This window comes from Squalius cephalus (assembly GCF_949319135.1).
Source record: "Squalius cephalus genome assembly, chromosome: 12".
Lineage (NCBI taxonomy): Eukaryota > Metazoa > Chordata > Actinopteri > Cypriniformes > Leuciscidae > Squalius > Squalius cephalus.
Genome location: NC_137133.1, coordinates 37,343,773 through 37,363,182, shown reverse-complemented (window position 1 = coordinate 37,363,182; position 19,410 = coordinate 37,343,773). Strand labels below are relative to the sequence as shown.

The 19,410-nt window shown below is 44.4% G+C and overlaps 1 protein-coding gene across 3 annotated transcripts in view; it reads left to right on the top strand.

The window, feature by feature from the left end:
* dspb (desmoplakin b) overlaps nt 1-19,410 on the top strand; it is a 58,067-nt gene extending 38,657 nt beyond the window's left edge. For 2 of the 3 annotated variants that reach the window (XM_079888855.1, XM_079888854.1), the window contains 8 exons: nt 473-611; nt 1,971-2,164; nt 3,088-3,250; nt 10,711-10,794; nt 11,702-11,809; nt 11,916-12,014; nt 13,391-15,217; nt 16,122-19,410. In XM_079888855.1, the coding sequence (XP_079744981.1) occupies nt 473-611; nt 1,971-2,164; nt 3,088-3,250; nt 10,711-10,794; nt 11,702-11,809; nt 11,916-12,014; nt 13,391-15,217; nt 16,122-19,373 (5,866 nt within the window). In that variant the 3' untranslated portion in view covers nt 19,374-19,410. The remainder of the gene's footprint in view (nt 1-472; nt 612-1,970; nt 2,165-3,087; nt 3,251-10,710; nt 10,795-11,701; nt 11,810-11,915; nt 12,015-13,390; nt 15,218-16,121) is intronic. The other variant, XM_079888856.1, reaches the window with a different exon arrangement.

The window sequence follows — 19,410 nt, the reverse complement described above, 5'->3', positions numbered from 1 at the left end:
TTTTTGGTTGAGTTTGACTGTTTTTTGACTGTTTCAGGTTGAGATTGACTGTTTTTTTACTGTTTCAGGTTGAGATTGACTGTTTTTTGACTGTTTCAGGTTGAGTTTGACTGTTTCAGGTTGAGTTTGACTGTTTTTTTGACTGTTTCAGGTTGAGTTTGACTGTTTTTTTTTACTGTTTCAGGTTGAGTTTGACTGTTTTTTGACTGTTTCAGGTTGAGATTGACTGTTTTTGGTTGAGTTTGACTTTTTTTTGACTGTTTCAGGTTGAGATTGACTGTTTTTTGACTGTTTCAGGTTGAGATTGACTGTTTTTTTACTGTTTCAGGTTGAGTTTGACTGTTTTTGGACTGTTTCAGGTTGATATTGACTGTTTTTTGACTGTTTCAGGTTGAGATTGACTGTTTCAGGTTGAGATTGACTGTTTTTTGACTGTTTCAGGTTGAGATTGACTGTTTTTTGACTGTTTCAGGTTGAGTTTGGTGAAGACGCTGCTGAAAGATCTGCTGAAAGCTGAAGATGTGGTAAAGGTTTATGAAGCTCGACTGACAGAGAAAGAGACGGCGTCTCTGGACCCGGAAGAGCTCCAGAAATACCAGAAAGTGCTCCAGGTAATCATTATTGAAGCTATTATTAACATTTATATGATACCATACATCTCAAATGTGAGTTTCTTGATCACTTATACTGGTGTACATGCAGAACATGTTCTTGCATTCAAACTGTGAGATATTGTGCAATAAAATGCAGAATTCAGGGATCTCAAGATTGATTTTAGTGGCCAAAAATTTAAATATAAATAAGATGTGCTAATATCTCTGTCTTAATTTCCAGTCAAATATCTAGTCATCCTTAAAACAAGACATTTACTCGGAAGCAAAACTGTTCAATTAAGATATTAAGACTTGTTTTAAGAAAATATGTCTATCATTTTTTGTTGTTGTTTTAATCATACACTGCAAAACAGTATTTCCAGTACCAAATATCTAAACATTTAACACTTAAATTTGATCAGTTTTTTAGACTTAATATATTCAGTCATTTAGCTTCTCCAGTAGATATACCTTGATTTAAGTGTATCAAATTTAATGCTTAAAACAGTGGCCTAAGAAAAATGATCTTATTTTCCCTTTAAATGAATACAATTCTCTGCTCCATTGGGATTCTCAAAACCAGACAAGTCATTTTGCTTCTCAAGTATCTTTATTTCCAGTACAAATATCTAAACATTTTTAAATCGAGACAAAATTACTGAGAAAAAAAAACAAAAACAAAAAAACAACGTTTTCGCTGTGTAAATCCAGCCTACTGTTTGATTACCCCCTTTGTTTTAATTATTAATTTTGTTCTCATAATTGTAATTTTATGTGTATGGCATGACTTGTACCGTCAGTATTTTTAAAGATGGATAGAGGTATCATTTCTGATATATGTACTATAAATACATTTTATTCATTGATATCAACAGTTCCCTGTTATGAAAACAAATAAAACGCAAATTTAGTGAGAAAAAAACTCTCTTAAAGCAAGTTGTAATAATTTATGCAATTGTGCTCTTTAAATACATTTATGTTGTTTTAGGGATCTTTCTGAAAACCTGCTAAAATAATTATTTTTGTGCACAGCCCTTAAAGGGATAGTTCACCCAAAAATGAAAATTAGCCCATGATTTACTCACCCTCAAGTGTGTATATGACATTCTTCTTTCAGACGAATACAATCAGAGTTATATTAAAAAATGTCCTGGCTCTTCCAAGATTGATAATGGCAGTGAATGGTAAAAGTGCATCTGTCCATGATAAAAGTGCATATCCATCATAAAAGTGCAATCTTCAATCACAAAAGTGCATCTATCCATCATAAAAGTGCATTAATCAATGTTAAAAGTGCATCTATCAATGTTAAAAGTGCATCTATCCATTATAACTCTCCATCATGACCTATAACCAGCACTTTTTCTCCAAACGCAGAGTATGCACAGTGATTTGGAGCAGAAACATGATGTGCTGCATTCACTGGTGGCTGATCTGAATAAAGTTCAGCAGTTTAATGATCAGACGGACCAGGGCCGGTACAGGTGCTTCATCAACATCTCCCAGTACGGCGAGCACGTCAGCCAGCTGTCAGACCGGTGGAAGCGCATCCTTCTGCAGATCACCAGCAGGTCAGACACCTAATATTTAGGAGGATCTGTAGACAGAAATACAATATCATGTACATAACACTGTTTTCAGTGGTGTATAAAGACCTTACATAATGAACCGTTATGTGTTTATTAGCTTAGAATGAGGCGTTTCTCTCTACACACACCGCGGGTCCGCATACATCGACATGTTTCTACAGTGGCCCTGAGCGGACAAACGCGTTTGTTGTTCATGTAAAGAAGCTACAGCTAAAGTCAGCGAATAAAACACTGACACAATGATGAATCTATTTTAATAAATCTATTTTACACTAGGTACACAAAATAATTCCACTCAGGAACTCAAGGACAAAAATGTCCCCATTGAAACCCATTAAACTGCCATTTAACTATAACACGATGCAGTCTTTGTTCAGAGGCTTTCATTCTGATGGCAAGGCTTTAAAATTAAAATTTTTACTATTTTTTACCAGATGGTGTTATTTTCTGAGGTTTGGCCTATAAAGCAAATACTCGCTTTATTCCTGTTTTCTCATTGCCTCATTTAGTATGCGCGGTTCTATGAATATGCAAATGAGCCCCACCTCCACTCACTCCCTCAGCTCAGAGATCCACTGGTTGACGATCACACGTTGATCTGATTGGTTACAAGGTAGTTTGTGACGTCAGAAACACCAGCGATTTCAAAGTGTGTTTTTGAGACTGTCTTTGGTTCACTGCAGTTTTAAGGAGGAAATACTCAGCAATGCTGTCGACTTATGAATTTACACATGCTTTGTCTTAAAGCAGATTAAAAACACCACATAGACATATAAACAGCATTAAAAGCTGGATTTCCACCACAGGGGGACTTTATGTCATGACCGCTTTAACTCAATGCTTGTTCCTCCAGCTGTAGAGCTACATGAATCGGCTTATTTGCTAAAGATGCTGTTTCGTCTCAGGTATGATGACCTGGACTCTTACCTTCCTCATCTTCAGCGATACCTGCAGTCCAGCTCTCATCTCAGCGGCTGGATCGACGAAACCCAGCGACAGATCGACACTCAGCAGTCCATCAAGACCGATGACATCACCGTTTACGACCAACTCGTCGACCAACAGAAAGTGAGCTTGGAAAACATGTTCTTGAGTAAACTGACCAAATAACTAAAACCATCACCCAAAAAACTAAAGCTAGTCATTTCAACCAGTGTCATTTTAGTATCATTGAGACGCTATTAATATTCAGAATTTTTCATTTTAGATTTGAGTTAGTTTTAGTAATTTTGATTGGGTCGTCGATTTCCAGCCCAAAAGCTCTTCAAAACCAAGAGAAGAAGAAAAGAAAAACGTCTCGGGTTACGTATGTAACCCTTGTTCCCTGAGAAAGGGAACGAGACACTGCGTCGGTGACGACACTAGGGGAACGCCCTTCAGCGTAGCGCGTCTGAATTTATGAATGAAACTCAGTCCAATCCTATTGGCGTTGCGTGATGACGTAGTGTGTGACGGCATATACGGATGTGTACAAAAGCACGCCGGCACACAGAAATGTCAGCTTTTGCTATGAAGCAAGTGCTCCAGGCGGGGTGAGGTGTGGCGAACCGACGCAGTGTCTCGTTCCCTTTCTCAGGGAACAAGGGTTACATACGTAACCCGAGACGTTCCCTTTCGAGGGAACTCGAACTGCGTCGGTGACGACACTAGGGGAACGAGATACCCACTATACCACAACGAACCCCGCTCATCCTAGTGTGAAGCTGTCTTCAGGCACAACTTAGGACGAAAGCACTCGTGCACCGGGTGTAGAGGGAAGGTCCAGACTGTAGAATCTCATGAATGTGTGCGGAGTGGCCCAGCCAGCCGCCTCACATATGTCATGGATAGGTGTCCCTGAAAGGAGGGCTTTGGAGGACGCCATGCCTCTAGTAGAGTGAGCCCTCACGGCCATAGGTGAAGGCAGATTGCGCACCTGATAGGCCAGGGAAATAGTCTGAACGATCCAGTTGCTGATGGTTTGCTTAGAGGCGGGAAGCCCTTTCTTGGGGGACCCGAAACACACCAGCAACTGGTCCGCCTTCCTCCATTGTGAAGACCTCTGAACATAAATGTCTAATGCTCTGACAGGGCAGAGCAGGTGAAGTCTTCCATCCTCTGCCGTCACATGAGGTGGGGGATGAAACGCCTGCAGAACCGTAGACCTAGCCATATTGGTTGGCACCTTAGGGACATAGCCCAAACTGGGGTGCAGGATGGCCTTGACTCTCCCAGGAGCAAACTCCAGGCACTGAGGAGATACCGAGAGTGCCTGGAGATCTCCCACCCTCTTAAGAGAGGTGATGGCAAGGAGAAAAGCCATCTTGAGAGTCAGGTTCTTGGCCTCAGCCGACTCCAGCGGCTCGAATGGGGCCTCAACCAACGCTTCGAGGACCACTGCCAGGTCCCAGGTGGGAACCCTGGTGCGAGTCGCAGGTCTCATCCTCCAGGCTCCCCGTAGGAAGCGTACGACCAGCTGATGCCTCCCCAGAGGCCCGTCACTCAGAGGAGCGTGGAAAGCCGCAATGGCAGCCACATAAACCTTGAGTGTGGATGGGGTAAGTCCAGCAGAAAAGCGGTCATGGAGAAACTCCAGTACTGAAGCCACTGGGCAGTTAACTGGGTCCAATCCACGCTCTCTGCACCAAATGGAAAATACATTCCACTTCAGGCCGTACAACTTCCTCGTGGAGGGAGCTCTGGAACTGAGAATAGTCTCAACTACTCCTGTAGATAGGCCGGCTTCTAGGTACTGTGCCCCCTCAAGGGCCAGACCCACAGTTTCCACAGCTCGGGCCGAGGGTGGAGAACTGAGCCCCCTGCCTGGGACAGCAGGTCACTCCTCCGAGGGATCTGCCATGGCTGGCCTGCCAGGAGTGATATGATATCCGAGAACCATACTCGGGCCGGCCACAACGGGGCTACTAATAGTAGACTGACACCGTCTCGACGGACCCTTTCCAGAACTCCCGGGAGCAGAGCGATCGGGGGAAAAGCATACAGACGTAGCCTCGGCCACGTCTGTACCATGGCATCCAACCCCAGCGGGGCTGGATGCGTGAGGGAGAACCACAGGGGACAGTGTGTCATCTCTCGAGACGCAAATAAGTCCACTTCCACCGGGCCGAACCTCTCGCATATCAACTCCACCGTCTCGGGGTGGAGTCTCCATTCCCCGGGCCTCAGCCCCTGCCTCGACAGGACGTCTGCTCCCTGATTCTGGTCCCCCGGGACATACATCGCCCTGAGAGACGATAGTCTCCGCTGGGACCACAGGAGGATCTGATGCGCCAGTCTGCACAGAGGGCGCGACCTCAGACCCCCCTGGCGGTTCAAATAAGACACCACCGACATGTTGTCGGTTCTCACAAGGACATGGCGACCGTGGAGGTCTGGCAGGAAGCTCCTCAGAGCCCGGAACACCGCCAACATTTCTAGGCAATTTATGTGCCAAGAGGAATGATGGTCCTGCCAGAGACCTCTCGCAAAGCGGCCGTCCATGACCGCGCCCCAGCCCGTGAGGGAGGCGTCTGTCGAAATCGTAATTCGGCGACATAACGCTCCCAACTTGGGACCTTGGGACAGAAACCAAGGTTTCTTCCACATTGATAGGGAACGAAGGCATCTGCGCGTAACCCTTATCATGCGGAAAGGATTTCCCCTCGGGGAAAACCCCTTGGCTTTCAACCACCACTGCAGGGCTCTCATGTGCAGAAGGCCAGAAGGAATCACGCTGGACGCTGCTGCCATGAGACCCAACACTCTCTGGAAGTGTTTCACTGTGATGGTGTGGCCTAGCTTCACCCTGTTTAGTGTGGTCAATATGGACTCGATACGTGCAGGAGACATTTGTGCCTGCATCGTCGTCGAGTCCCATACCACCCCCAAGAACGTAGTCCGTTGGGCGGGTGTCAACACACTCTTTTTCGTGTTGAGCCTCAACCCCAAGCGCTGAATATGGCCAAGGACGACATCTCGATGCCGAACTGCCAACTCTCGAGACTGGGCCAGGATTAGCCAGTCGTCGATGTAATTCAGCACACGGATGCCCTGGAGCCTCAGCGGGGCCAGAGCTGCATCCATACACTTGGTGAATGTGCGAGGGGAGAGTGCTAGGCCGAATGGAAGAACCCGATATTGGTATGCTTCACCCCCGAAAGCGAACCTCAGGAACCTCCTGTGACATGGAAGGATGGATATATGGAAGTATGCGTCCTTTAGATCTATCGTGACAAACCAATCCTCGGATTGGATTTGACTCACGATGATGGGAATGGTGAGCATCTTGAACCTGAACCTCCTCAGAGACCGGTTCAAGTGCCTCAGATCTAGAATTGGACGCAACCCTCCATCCTTCTTGGGAACTATGAAGTACCGGCTGTAGAACCCGGACTCCCTGACTGGTGGGGGAACATGTTCTATGGCCCCTTTTGCCAGCAGCGAGTGAACTTCCTGTTCTAACACCAGACCCTGCTCTGGGTGCACTGAAGTCCAGACCACCCCGTTGAATTTTGGTGGGCGGACCTGGAACTGCAGTCTGTACCCAATTTCTACAGTGCGCAGGACCCATGGAGAAATATTCGCGAGGTTTTGCCATGCCTCTGCAAAATTCACCAAGGGAACCAGCCCCTCGGGGCTGGTGTCCAGTGTTTTGTGCAAGTCCTTGACGGCACCCTGAAGCGGAGGAACGGCAGGGAAAGACCGACAACGACTCACGGTGTGCGAACCCAAACGCTGACTGGCTGCAGACCTTTGGGGCAGACAGACCAGCGTGTGCTCGCTGGAAGCTAGCGTGTCCCGAAGCGTCAGAGACGGCGGGATACTGACGCCAGCTTCCTGAGGGCCCAACGAGAGAGGGGACCTCAATCGCTCTCTCTCGGGGGGGGCGGCCCTTCGAGGTCTCATAGTAGTTAGGACCTCTTTCCTTTTGCCTTCTTGGCCTGGAGGACGGTCCTCAGATCCGCCCTCTCAGGAGGCTGTGGGTGAGAGCGCTGTCTAGAGTCCCAAGCTCTTTGAGGGGGACCTCTAGAAGCGACGCTCTCCCTCTGGCTTTGGCGGTAGGAGGAGCTCGGTGCAGGCTGAGGCTGCTTCTCCCTAGCAGACCTCCTAGACCTTGATCGACGAGGGAGATATTGCTTGAAAGCTTCACTCTGTTTTTTCGTCTCCTGAAATCTGTCGACGACTGCGTTAACGGCTTCGCCAAACAGACCAGTGGTACAAACAGGCGCATCAAGGAGAAAGGCCCTGTCCTTTTCCTTAATGCCTGATAAATTAAGCCACAGATGCCTCTCCGTGGCTACCAGTGCTGACATGGAGCGGCCGATGGCACGGGCCGTCTCCTTGGTAACACGGAGAGACAAATCTGTGGCTTTGCGAAGCTCAGCGATATCGTCGACGGTGGGACCCTCGCCCTGGTCTATCTCCCTTAACAGGTCGGCCTGGTACGCCTGCAAAATGGCCATAGTATGCATGCTCGCACCAGCCCGACCTGCCGCCATGTAAGCTCTGCCCACCAAATCAGATGTCGTACGACAGGGTTTGGAGGGCAATGCCGGTGTCTTGAGGGATGACGCAAGGTCGGGTGAGAGGTAACTGGCTAAAGCTTCCTCTACCCGAGGCATCACCCCATAACCGTTTTCTCTAACCCCCACAATGTTGCTGTAATTTAACATTGGAGGATTAGACAGGCGTGCTGAAAACGGCCTGTTCCAGGATTTACACAACTCATTGTGTAAATCCGGGAAGAACGGAAGAGACCGGCGTGAAGGTTGTGCGCGATGCTGCAGAAAACGTTCATCAAGTTTACTCTTGACTCGCGTTTCCTGTCTTTCCTGTGGCCAACTAATGTTAAGTTTGGCCACAGCACGCGTTACAACCTCCATGAGCTCGTCATAATTAGGTGTAATTTGAGCCGAGTGGTGTGCCTCTTCGAGATCCCCCCCCCCCGCGACGCTGAGCACATCTAATTCCTCGGAATCAGATAGCTGCAGCACCGGGTCTACATCCCGAGCGGGAGAAGCCGCGGGGCGGGCTCCCGAACGGGGGATAGGGGAATCTGAACTTTCAGATGAGGATCGAGAAAATGCCTCGACAGTCTCGATCCCCTCTGCAAGCTCTCGCTGCGAGCCCCACGATCGAAGCCGCCGCATTGCCTCGGCAGATGCGGGACCTGAACCGCGGGGAGCGCGCATCTGGCCGTCCTCGGAAAACAAAGCCAGGCGGGAACGCAGCACTCTTACAGAAAGAGACTCACAGTGACCGCAAGCAGCCCCCTCGAGGGCTGCCTGGGCGTGCTGCATTCCCAAACATGACACACACATCTCGTGTGTGTCCCCAGCCGTAATGTAGCGCGGGCAGGGAAACACACATTTTTTGAATTGCTCACTTGCCATTATAATGCTTTGCAACAGACAATACAACACCAAATAGAACGAACTTCTCACACACAACACAGAGCGCTTGCTGAATAGCAAAAAGCTGACATTTCTGTGTGCCGGCGTGCTTTTGTACACATCCGTATATGCCGTCACACACTACGTCATCACGCAACGCCAATAGGATTGGACTGAGTTTCATTCATAAATTCAGACGCGCTACGCTGAAGGGCGTTCCCCTAGTGTCGTCACCGACGCAGTTCGAGTTCCCTCGAAAGGGAACACCCAAAACATTTACTTCCAAAATAATGTGATAGAATTGTATTGCCATGTTAACCAAGATTGATAAGGGCCATTTTTATCTTATTAAAACAAAATAATCATGACAAAATAAAATAATAGAAATGAATCGATTTCCCAGGGGGAGCAATGCAACAGGAAAACAGATCATGGCAAATACATTGAAAGAAACTTAGAAAATGTAGAAAGTACTGAATGTCATCAAGGAATTAACATCACATTAACAGACATCATTTTCAGTGTCAACGGTGAGAATAGAGCAGTTCAAGTGCAGAAACCCCAGTATAGATGATTGGAATATGCAACTTAATTAAGCAAATTTTTGAGTTTATAGTCTCTCACACACACACATTTCACACACGCACATCTCACACACACACACACACACACATTTCACACACAAACATCTGAAACACACACACACACACACACACGCGTGCATCTCACACACACACACACACACACACACACGCGCATCTCTCTCACACGTCTCACACACACACACACACACACACACACACACACACACACACACACACACACTCACACACCTCACACACACACACACACACACACACACACACACACACACTCTCACTCACACACACACACACACACTTCACACATTTCACACACACACACACACACACACACACACACACACACACACATTTCACACACGCACATTTCACACTCACACACACACACACACACACACACACACAAACACACATCTCAAACACAAACAGACGCGCATCTCTCTCACACACATCTCACACACACACACACACACACACACACACACACACACACACACACACACACACACTTCACACACACACACACACACACTTCACACACACACACACACACACACACACACACACACACAGTTCACACACGCACATCTCACACACACACACACACACATCTCAAACACAAACAGACGCGCATCTCTCTCACACACATCTCACACACACACACATACACACCTCACTCACACACGCACACACACACACACACACACACACACACACTCTCACACACATTTCACACACGCACATCTCACACACACACATCTCAAACACACACACACGCGCATCTCTCTCACAATTTTTAGACAAACTTTGATGTTGGTTTGAGAGAGCCGAGCCAGAAAGACTGAAGTTTGAAGGTTTTAAATTTAAAATAGTTTTAAGTTTTAGTTTAGTAGTTTTAAAAGCTAGATATTTGCATGAATGGATGAACGGGTGGATGGACGGATTTTGAAGGTTATACAGTATCAGAAAAACATACTGATACTCTGGATCATCATATTAGAGTGATATGATCATGTGACACTGAAGACTGGAGTAATGATGCTGAACATTCAGCTTTGATCACAGGAATAAATTACACTTTACTATATACTCACATAGACAACAGCTGATTTACACTGGAATAATATTTCAAAATTTTTACTGCATTTTTGATCAAATAAACGCAGCCTTGATGAGCAGAAGAGACTCTTTCAGAAAAATGTTTAAAAAAATCTTCATGATTCCAAACTTTTGACTCCAAGTTTTTATTAATTTTGATTTCAGTTTTAGTTATTTTAGTACATCAAGTTAAATTAAATAAAAGTGAGAAATGTTGCTTTGGCAATTAGCTGAATTAATATAAATGTAAGTGTTTTTATTTCAGTTAATGTTCATTTTATTTCAAGTATCGAAAATGAAATGTTTTTGTTGTTTTTTCTAGTTAACTATGATATCCCTGATTTCAACAGAATCCTCTCAGCCCTATTCACTGAGTTGACTTGTTTGACTTAACTGAAGTTTAATTAAACATTAAAAGGCTTCATTTAACATGTGTGCTCTTCTATAATGTGTGCAGGCGTTAAACTCCGATATAAAGGCCAAGAGAGAGTTGTTGGAGACGGTGCAGAAAAATGGCGACGCCTGCATAAATGCCATCAAGGTATTCTTCAGTTTCCAAACTAATGATAATGTATCATAATTAAAACAATCAAATTATAATAATTTGCTTTTGTCTCTGAAATTACTTTTTGCCTGATGTTCACCAATTAACAATTATTATGGTTACACTTTACATTAGTTAACATGAACTAACAATGAAAAATACATTTATTAATCTTAATGTTGATTTCAACATTTGCTAATTAAAATCAAAAGTTGCATCTGTTAATATTATATATATAACTGAACTAACAAAGGTAAATTGTATTTTTTTAATTAACGTTAACAATGATTAATAAATACAGTAGCAAATGTATTTCTCATTGATTGTTAATGTTAGTTAATGCATTATCTAATTATAAAGTGTTTCCATAGTTATTGTTTACATTATTGCAAAATTTTAACTATAATATCGCCCAGCTCTAATCTGCAATAAGGCAAACATAAACCTTAACATCATGGGATTATGTATGCATTATACAAATACAAAAATAAAACGGTAACAATTTACAGTAAGGTTCATTATTTAACATTAGTTAATTACCCTGAACAATACTTCTTCAGTATTTTTTAATCTTAGTTAATATTAATTTCAACATTTACTAATACGTTATTAAAATCAAAGGTTGTATTTGTTAACATTAATGCACTGTGACCTAACATGAACACACAATGAACAGCTGTGTTTTTACTAACTAACATTAACACATATTAATAAATACTGTAACAAATGAATTGCTTATTTTTAGTTCGTGTTAGTTAATACATTAACTAATGAACCTTACTGTTAAGTGTTACCAATAAAACAATAGTCAAATACCTCAAGTTTGCAGCACTACTCAAATCTTGTCAGTAGTTAAGCACAGTAATTTAATTCATAATTAATAGTGTGGACTGTCTCTCTGTAGGACTATGAGCTTGAATTAGCATCTTATGGTGCTGGACTGGAAACTTTGCTCAACATCCCCATCAAGAGGACTGTGCTTCAGTCCCCATCTTCCTTTATTTCAGAAGAGGTACAGCTACAAACACACACTTTCCCAGCCAACACAAACATTCATTTTATTGCAATGTTGTCTTATTATAATAGCATATTTTTTATTACTTGTCTTCGTCCCCTAGGTGTCTTCTCTAAATGCACACTACTTAGAATTGCTCACCCGCTCAAGTGATCACCACAAACTTCTCACGGCTTCCCAGAAGAACATGCAAGAACTGAAGGTATGCAAAGACACCTGTGTTTCGGCACTCTCCAGCCCTGACCCTGGGGATGCACGATTCATTCAAACACACACACACACACACACACACACACACACAAATCATATCTCTATGAGTTTAGCTCAACATGCGCCAACCATCTTCTCAAATTGTAATGAAAAGGCTGTTGTCAACAACTGTGGTTTTCCACAAAAATAAAAGCTCCATGGTTTAACATTTGAAAATGAAGAAATTATGACAGCCATAAATAGTAGTATTGTAATTTTACATTTATACTGTAAAATAAAATGGCATATTTAAAAAATTACAATAATAATGTTTTGCAATAGTACAATAGTAATATTTCTAGTATATTTAATAAGTAATATTTTTAGTATATCGATTTGACGGCACTGATAAAAACTTAAAACATAAAAATGAAGATATACTAGAAATATTACTATTGCTATTGCTAATATTAATATTACTACTATTGCTAGATGCTATTAATCATGATTAATTGATTTGACAGCATTCCGAGTCGATTAATTGATTCGACAGTTTTAATTATATTTTAAAAGGTGTTTTTTATTTTAAAGTGAAATAAATAATATAGATATAAGATTTATTATTATTAATATAGAATAATAACATTTGAAAACATTTTTTAAAAAATAAATAAAACTATTGTAATATTTTGCTGTAAAATAAAAAACATTGAGTATTTGAGAAATAATAATAATAATAATAATAATAAATAAAAACATTAAACAAAATAAGAAATATTTCTCTAATACAGTTTTATTACAATAGTAATATGTCTTATTGTTTAATGTTTTATTTATTATTATATAATAAATAATATAAATATTTATTATTATTATTTTATAGTCATTAATATATGTTTCACATTTTTTTTGCCAAATTGTGCTGTCAATATAAATTTTTATCAAAAAATTGCAATAGGATTTTTGCTAACACTTTATTTCCATATCCACTTTAGACATTTTACTAACTATAAGTAACTTAGTAACTACCGGTCATTAGAGTATTAGTAGACTCTCTGTTTAATATCTGCAAACACTTTATTTTGATGATCCCCAACAGATATTCTACTGACTATAAGTTACTTTGCAAGTACATGTCAACTTACTCTAACCCGAATCCTAACCCAACAGTCTATTTATACTCTAATGAGAGTTAGTTGATGTAGTTGCAAAGTTACTGATAGTTAGTAGAGTATTTAAAGTTGGCTATCAGGAAAAAAATTAGGTTGCCCTACCTAACCCTAAATCTGCTTCTGTGAACAAACACATTCTTTAATAGTTTTAGGACTCAAGTCAACAGACATTTTGACCAAATGTCGAGTGTAATGTTTTGTGCTCTGTTTTCTGCAGATGATGAATACCGAGATTGGGATGCGCAATGAGGAAATTCAGCAGTTGAAAGACGCCATTGCGGATCACGCTGCCACGAATGCCTCTTTGCAGGAGGCTCTCCTTAAATACAAGCAGGAGCTGAACGACTCCCAGACACACCTGCTTTCCCTGGAAGAGGTGAAGAGGACTGAGACTTTGAAGTGTATGGCCACACAGGACAGCCTTGAGTCTTCTACAGACCGTCTTCAAGAGCTTATGGACGAAGTACGTCGCCTCAAACAACAGTTGGAAGATATTGAGAGGAAGAAGAAGGTCGTGGAGGAGCGTTATACGTTTTTGCAGGAAGAACACGATCAAACCATGCGCAAGAAAGTCAAAGAACTCGAGCAGGCCAGCTGGGCTAAGCTAGATCTGGAGAAGACGGTGTCTGAAAGGACCCGAGAGCTGGAGCGTCTGCGAAAGGAGTTGGATGACGAGGCTCGGCGCTTCAAGGAGGCGCAGACGGAGCTGGCAAAGGTAAGGCAGGAGCACAGCATACAGATACGAGAGGTGAAACAGACCTACGAGTCTCAAATCCTCGTTACTCAGACCAGCATGCAAAAGCTTTCGCAGCAGAAGGAAAGTGATTCTGCCTCCATGCAGCTGGAGATTGAAAGAGTAGAGGGAGAATCTAGGGAGTTGAAGGAGCAGCTGCAAAGGCTTCGTCTCTCCCTCAACCAAGAGGAGCTCGAAAGGAGACGCTTGGAAGAGGAGGTGCAGAGACTTAGTGCTGTGAATACAGAGGAAAGCCGAAAGAGGCATGAGCTGGAAGCACAAGTAAAGTCGATGCTCAGTCAGAAACGTGAAGCAGACAACAAAACAAGGGAGGTACAAGAGAGCTCTAATCGGACACTGCAGGAGAAGAGTAGTGAGATCAACCGTCTCACACTGTGTCTTGAGGAGGAGCGGCGTCTGAAAAGATCTTTAGAGACTGAGATAAGGCGCTTGGAAGGGCAGTTAGCCGACATCAAAACTAAGAACGAAGCCTCGAATGAGGAGTTGGTGAAGCTTCGCTCCTCCCACAGTCAATTGAGCCTCATCCGGGTGGAGTTGGAGGCCCATGCCCTTGAGAAGGGACGGTCTGAACAAACTATCGCACGCCTACAAACACGCATTCAAGAGCTCCAGGAGGAGCTGACGCGCCTGGAAAGCGAGTTGGAGAAACAGCGGAAAGTGGCAGAAGAGGAGGCCAGCAAGCGCAGGAGAACGGAGACGCAACTTGAAAAGAGTAGCCAGGCCATGCGGGAGTACACCACTACAATCACCACACTGCGTAAGAGCCAGGAAGAGACCAGTCTTGAGGCAAAACATGCGGATAACGAATCCAAGCAGTTGCAGGAGGCCTTAGACCGCGCCTTGAAGGAGAACAAAGCTTCTTCTCAGAGCTTGGCTGCCTTGAAAGCTGAAATGAACACTTTGAAACTACAGCTCACGCAGGAGCAGGGGCGCGTCCAAGACTTCAGCCAGCGCTATGAGACCCTTCACCGTAGCATGGAAGAAAAGACTTGTGCATTGAACATAGGCACTGCTGAAACCGAGCGGCTGAAGAGGCTCACCGAAACTCTTACTAAAGATCGCCTCCGCCTGGAGGAGGAGTTGCGCTCCGTGCGTCTAGAACACGAGGAGCTGCTCAAAGACAAAAACCGTGGAAATCGGGAAATGGCTGAGCAAGTCACAGCTTTGCAGAAACAGCTTGAGTCCAGCCAGCGTGCCGGTGCAGAGCATGACAGGCTTATGCGACAGCTCTCCCGAGAGAGAGAAAAACTGCAACTGGAGATAGAAAATGTACAAAAACAAGCCAGAGAGGTACTAGGATAAATAGAAACTAGAGTTCTCGAGTTTTATCCTTAAAATCTGTAGATTTAGATGTAGTTGGCTGCATGCATCTCTCTCTCTCTCTCTCTCTCTCTCTCTCTCTCAATGCATTCTGTAAATGGTTAATCTTGACATGCAAAATATGGCCCACTAAGAATCTGCACCATTTTTGCACGTCTTAATGTGCATGTTTCATCTATCTCTGCACCTCACCCTGCAGAATAATCAGATTTGCATCTTAATTACCTTACAAGCTTCCATGCTGCACGCTTTTTTGCATTTTTAGCAACATCATCCAATCACATACATCCACATCCAGATGAAACTTAATGTATTTGTACAGTCTTGTCCAAATCACATCTGAGATGCATCACTTTAGCCTCAATCGTTTGTGGCATCCTCTGTGATTTTGATCCTTTAGAACAGGGATGTCAAACCCTGGTCCTGGTGGACTGCCATCCTTCAGCTCCAATCCTAATCAAACACACCTGAACCAGCTAATCATGGTGTACAAAATTGCTTGAAAATAACAGATAGGTGTGTTGGAGCATAAGTCTGCATAAGGATGCCCTCCAGGAGCAGGTTTGGCTATCCCTTCTTTAGAAGCTAAGCCATGTAGGCTACTTAGCTTGAAAACCAATCAGTTCTGTTTTGTAATTGACAATGAATGCAACAAATCTTCATCATATCTGAAAAATCATATACAGAAATATCAACTGTGAAATATGCAGTACAACATTTGAAGTGGATCAAACACTTCCATTAAAGTTATACATTCTTATACCCATTCTTGTCTTAGGACAACTTTGATTAACTTTTTTGATCCACTTCAAATGTTGACCACTGTATTTTAAATGATAGAACACTCATTTTATTTTTGTCATTTTTGTTGCAGACTTCCTCCGTGATCCAGACGTCCCAATCCCAGTGCAGCAATCTGCAGCAAGAACGAGATGGTCTCCTCAAGAAAACGACAGCAATGGAACAGGAAATTATGCGCTTGAAAAGGCTGGAAGACGAGCTAGCACGAATCAAACTCTCACTGGAGTCTGAAATACGTCTCAAATCACAGATGCAGGAGGATAATGAGAGGATCAAGAAGGAGTTTACTCAGTGGAAGAGCAAATGTGCGATTCACGAGGAGCAACTTCGAAAGCACATCTTGGAGCGCTCTGGCCTGGAGGGACAGTTTAACTCTGTCAACACCGAGATGGAGAGGTTGAGGACTCATCTGATGGAAGCGGAAGAACGTTACAGGCTGTTGTTGCAGAGCTTGGAACGAGAAAGGGGACAGATGCAGGCGATGCAGAAGGAGATGCAGAGACTGCAGGAGAAACCAGACGGTGCTGCCAAATACACTCAGACAGACCAAACCGACGACTCCTCACTGGTCTTCGAAGGCGTCCGCAAGAAGGTCACGGCACAGCAACTGCGTGACTGCGGTGTGATTGACAAGGTGACATTTGAGCAGTTGATGAATGGCCAGCGGACTGTTCAGGATGTATCTGTTGACATCAGGCTCAATCTTAAAGGCACAGGAGCCATTGCCGGGCTGGCAGCAGGACCTAAAGGCAAGATGACCTTCACAGAGGCCAAGAAACAAAAGATGATTTCAGACGAGAGTGGAAACATGCTACTGGAGGCTCAAGCTGCCACAGGGTTCATCATAGATCCCCGAGCTAATGTGAAGATGACTGTTGAGGAGGCTTGTCTGAATGGACTTGTGGATGAAGCTAACAAGCAGCAGCTGTTGATTGCAGAGGCCGCCTGTGTTGGGTTCAGGGATCCCAAAACTGCAAAACTCCTGCCAGCTAGCCAAGCTCTGAAAAAAGGAATAATCGACCGGGAAACAGCTCTGCGTCTCCTGCAAGCACAAGAGGCGGCGGGAGGCATCCTTGATCCGATCCTTAGCGTCTACCTCTCCAAAGATACTGCCATGGACCGTGACCTTGTTGATCAGGATCTTTATCAAGCTCTAAATGCCAGACCAGATTGCTACATTGATCCAGACACTGGTTTACATGCTAGCTATGTTAACATCAAGAAGCGATGCAAGGCTGACCTCAGCACTGGCTTGCTTCTGCTTTCGGCTCCAGAGAAACCCTTGACTGTACAGGGACTGCGTAGCGAAGTTAACGTATCGCATCTGGTGGATGCAAAATTGCTGGAACCTTCGGACGTGGATCATCTGAGAGAGGGCAAGATTACCAGCCAAGACATTGAACACAGGCTTCGGGCTTATCTCAGAGGGTCAACTTGCATTGCCGGGATTTATGACGAGGCCAACGACTGTACCTTGCCTATCTACCAGGCCATGAAGAATGGGCTTCTGCGACCAGGCACTACCTTGGAGCTTCTGGAGGCCCAGGCCGCCTCAGGCTTCATGATTGATCCCATTCACAATGAGTACTATACAGTCGAGGAGGCCTGTAAGAAAGGACTGGTGGGTGTGGAGTTCAAAGACAAGCTTCTGTCCGCTGAGAGAGCAGTAACTGGGTACAAAGACCCAGGCACCAACAAGATGATTTCACTGTTTGAAGCTATTGAACGAGGTCTCATAGAGAAAGGTCATGGCATTCGCCTACTTGAAGCTCAGATTGCTAGTGGTGGCATCATTGACCCTAAACACAGTCACCGAATTGATGTTGATGTGGCGTACCAAAAAGGCTACTTTGGTGAGGAGATGAACCAGATTCTTAAAGATGAAGGCGATGACACAAAGGGTTTCTTCGACCCAAACACTGAGGACAATTTGACCTACTTGCAGCTAAAGAGCCGCTGCATCGCAGACAAGACGACAGGACTGGTGCTTCTGCCTCTTTATGATAAGAAGAAGATGCAGCAGAAGAACTCCTCGAGGAAGAGACGGGTACTGATAGTTGATCCAGAAAGTAATAAAGAAATGACGGTGCGTGAAGCCTACGAGAAGAAGCTCATAGACTACGAGACCTTTCTGGAATTGTCTCAGCAAGAGTGTGAGTGGGAAGAAACTGTAATCACTGCTGCCGATGGCTCGACCAGCACAGCTATAATGGACATGCAAACAGGCATTCAGTACGACTTGAAAGAACTGCTTGCTAAGGGAGTGATTAGCCAAGATGTCCTTGATAAATATCATTCGGGAAGTGTCACCCTTACTGAATTTGCAGATATGATCACCAAAAAGGCAAAGACCCTCAGCAAACCCCTCAGCTCCTCTGTGTCCTCATCATCATCATCATCATCATCATCATCCTCATCCCAGATGACCATGAAAAGTCAGACAATCAAAACCGAAACTGTTAAAACAGTCGAGAGCATCTCCACTCTGCCAGATCCATTCTCAACAAGCTCCTCCAAGCATATTTCCAGCATGTCAGTCAAACTGACCCCATTAGTAGAAATAATTGAGGAACAGAATCCAGTTGGAGCAATCTTTGACACAGAGAAGCTGGAGAAGATCAGTGTGTGTGACGCTATGAAGCGAGGAATCATCGATTCCATCACAGGACAACGACTCCTGGAGGCACAAGCTTGCACTGGTGGGATTGTGAACCCTGAAAACGGTCGTCGCATGTCTATTCAGGAAGCGACCCGCGTCGGTGTCCTCGATGAGGAGATGGCTAACAGGATAAAACCTGCCCAGAAAGCGTATATTGGTTTTGAAGATGTGAAAACCAAGCGTAAAATGTCTGCCGCCGAGGCCGTCAAAGAAAAGTGGCTTCCGTATGAGGCTGGCCAGCGCTTCCTCGAATTCCAGTATTTAACCGGCGGGCTTTTCGACCCAGAGCTCGGGAGCAGACGTTCACTTGAGGAGGCTTTGCATCTAGGCTGGTTGGACATGAGAGCGGCTCAGAGACTCCAGGATTCACGTCACCACCCAAAAACCCTGACCTGCCCCAAGACCAAGCTGAGGATATCCTACAAGGAGGCTATGGAAGCTTGCATGAATGAGGAGAAGACGGATGTCCGAATGCTTCCCGCCGCCACGGTTTCATCACGGGGAATCAGCAGCCCCTACAACCTCTCCAATCCAGGATCTGCCTCGGGATCTCGGAGCGGATCCCGTAGGGGCAGCGTGGATTACTGTTTATCCCCTTCTTCCTCGTCCAAATACAGCAGCTTTAGCTACAGCAGAACCTCTTTCAGCTCCAGATCACTCTCCTAAACAAACATTTTGTACCGTGCAACATTATGTAACACAA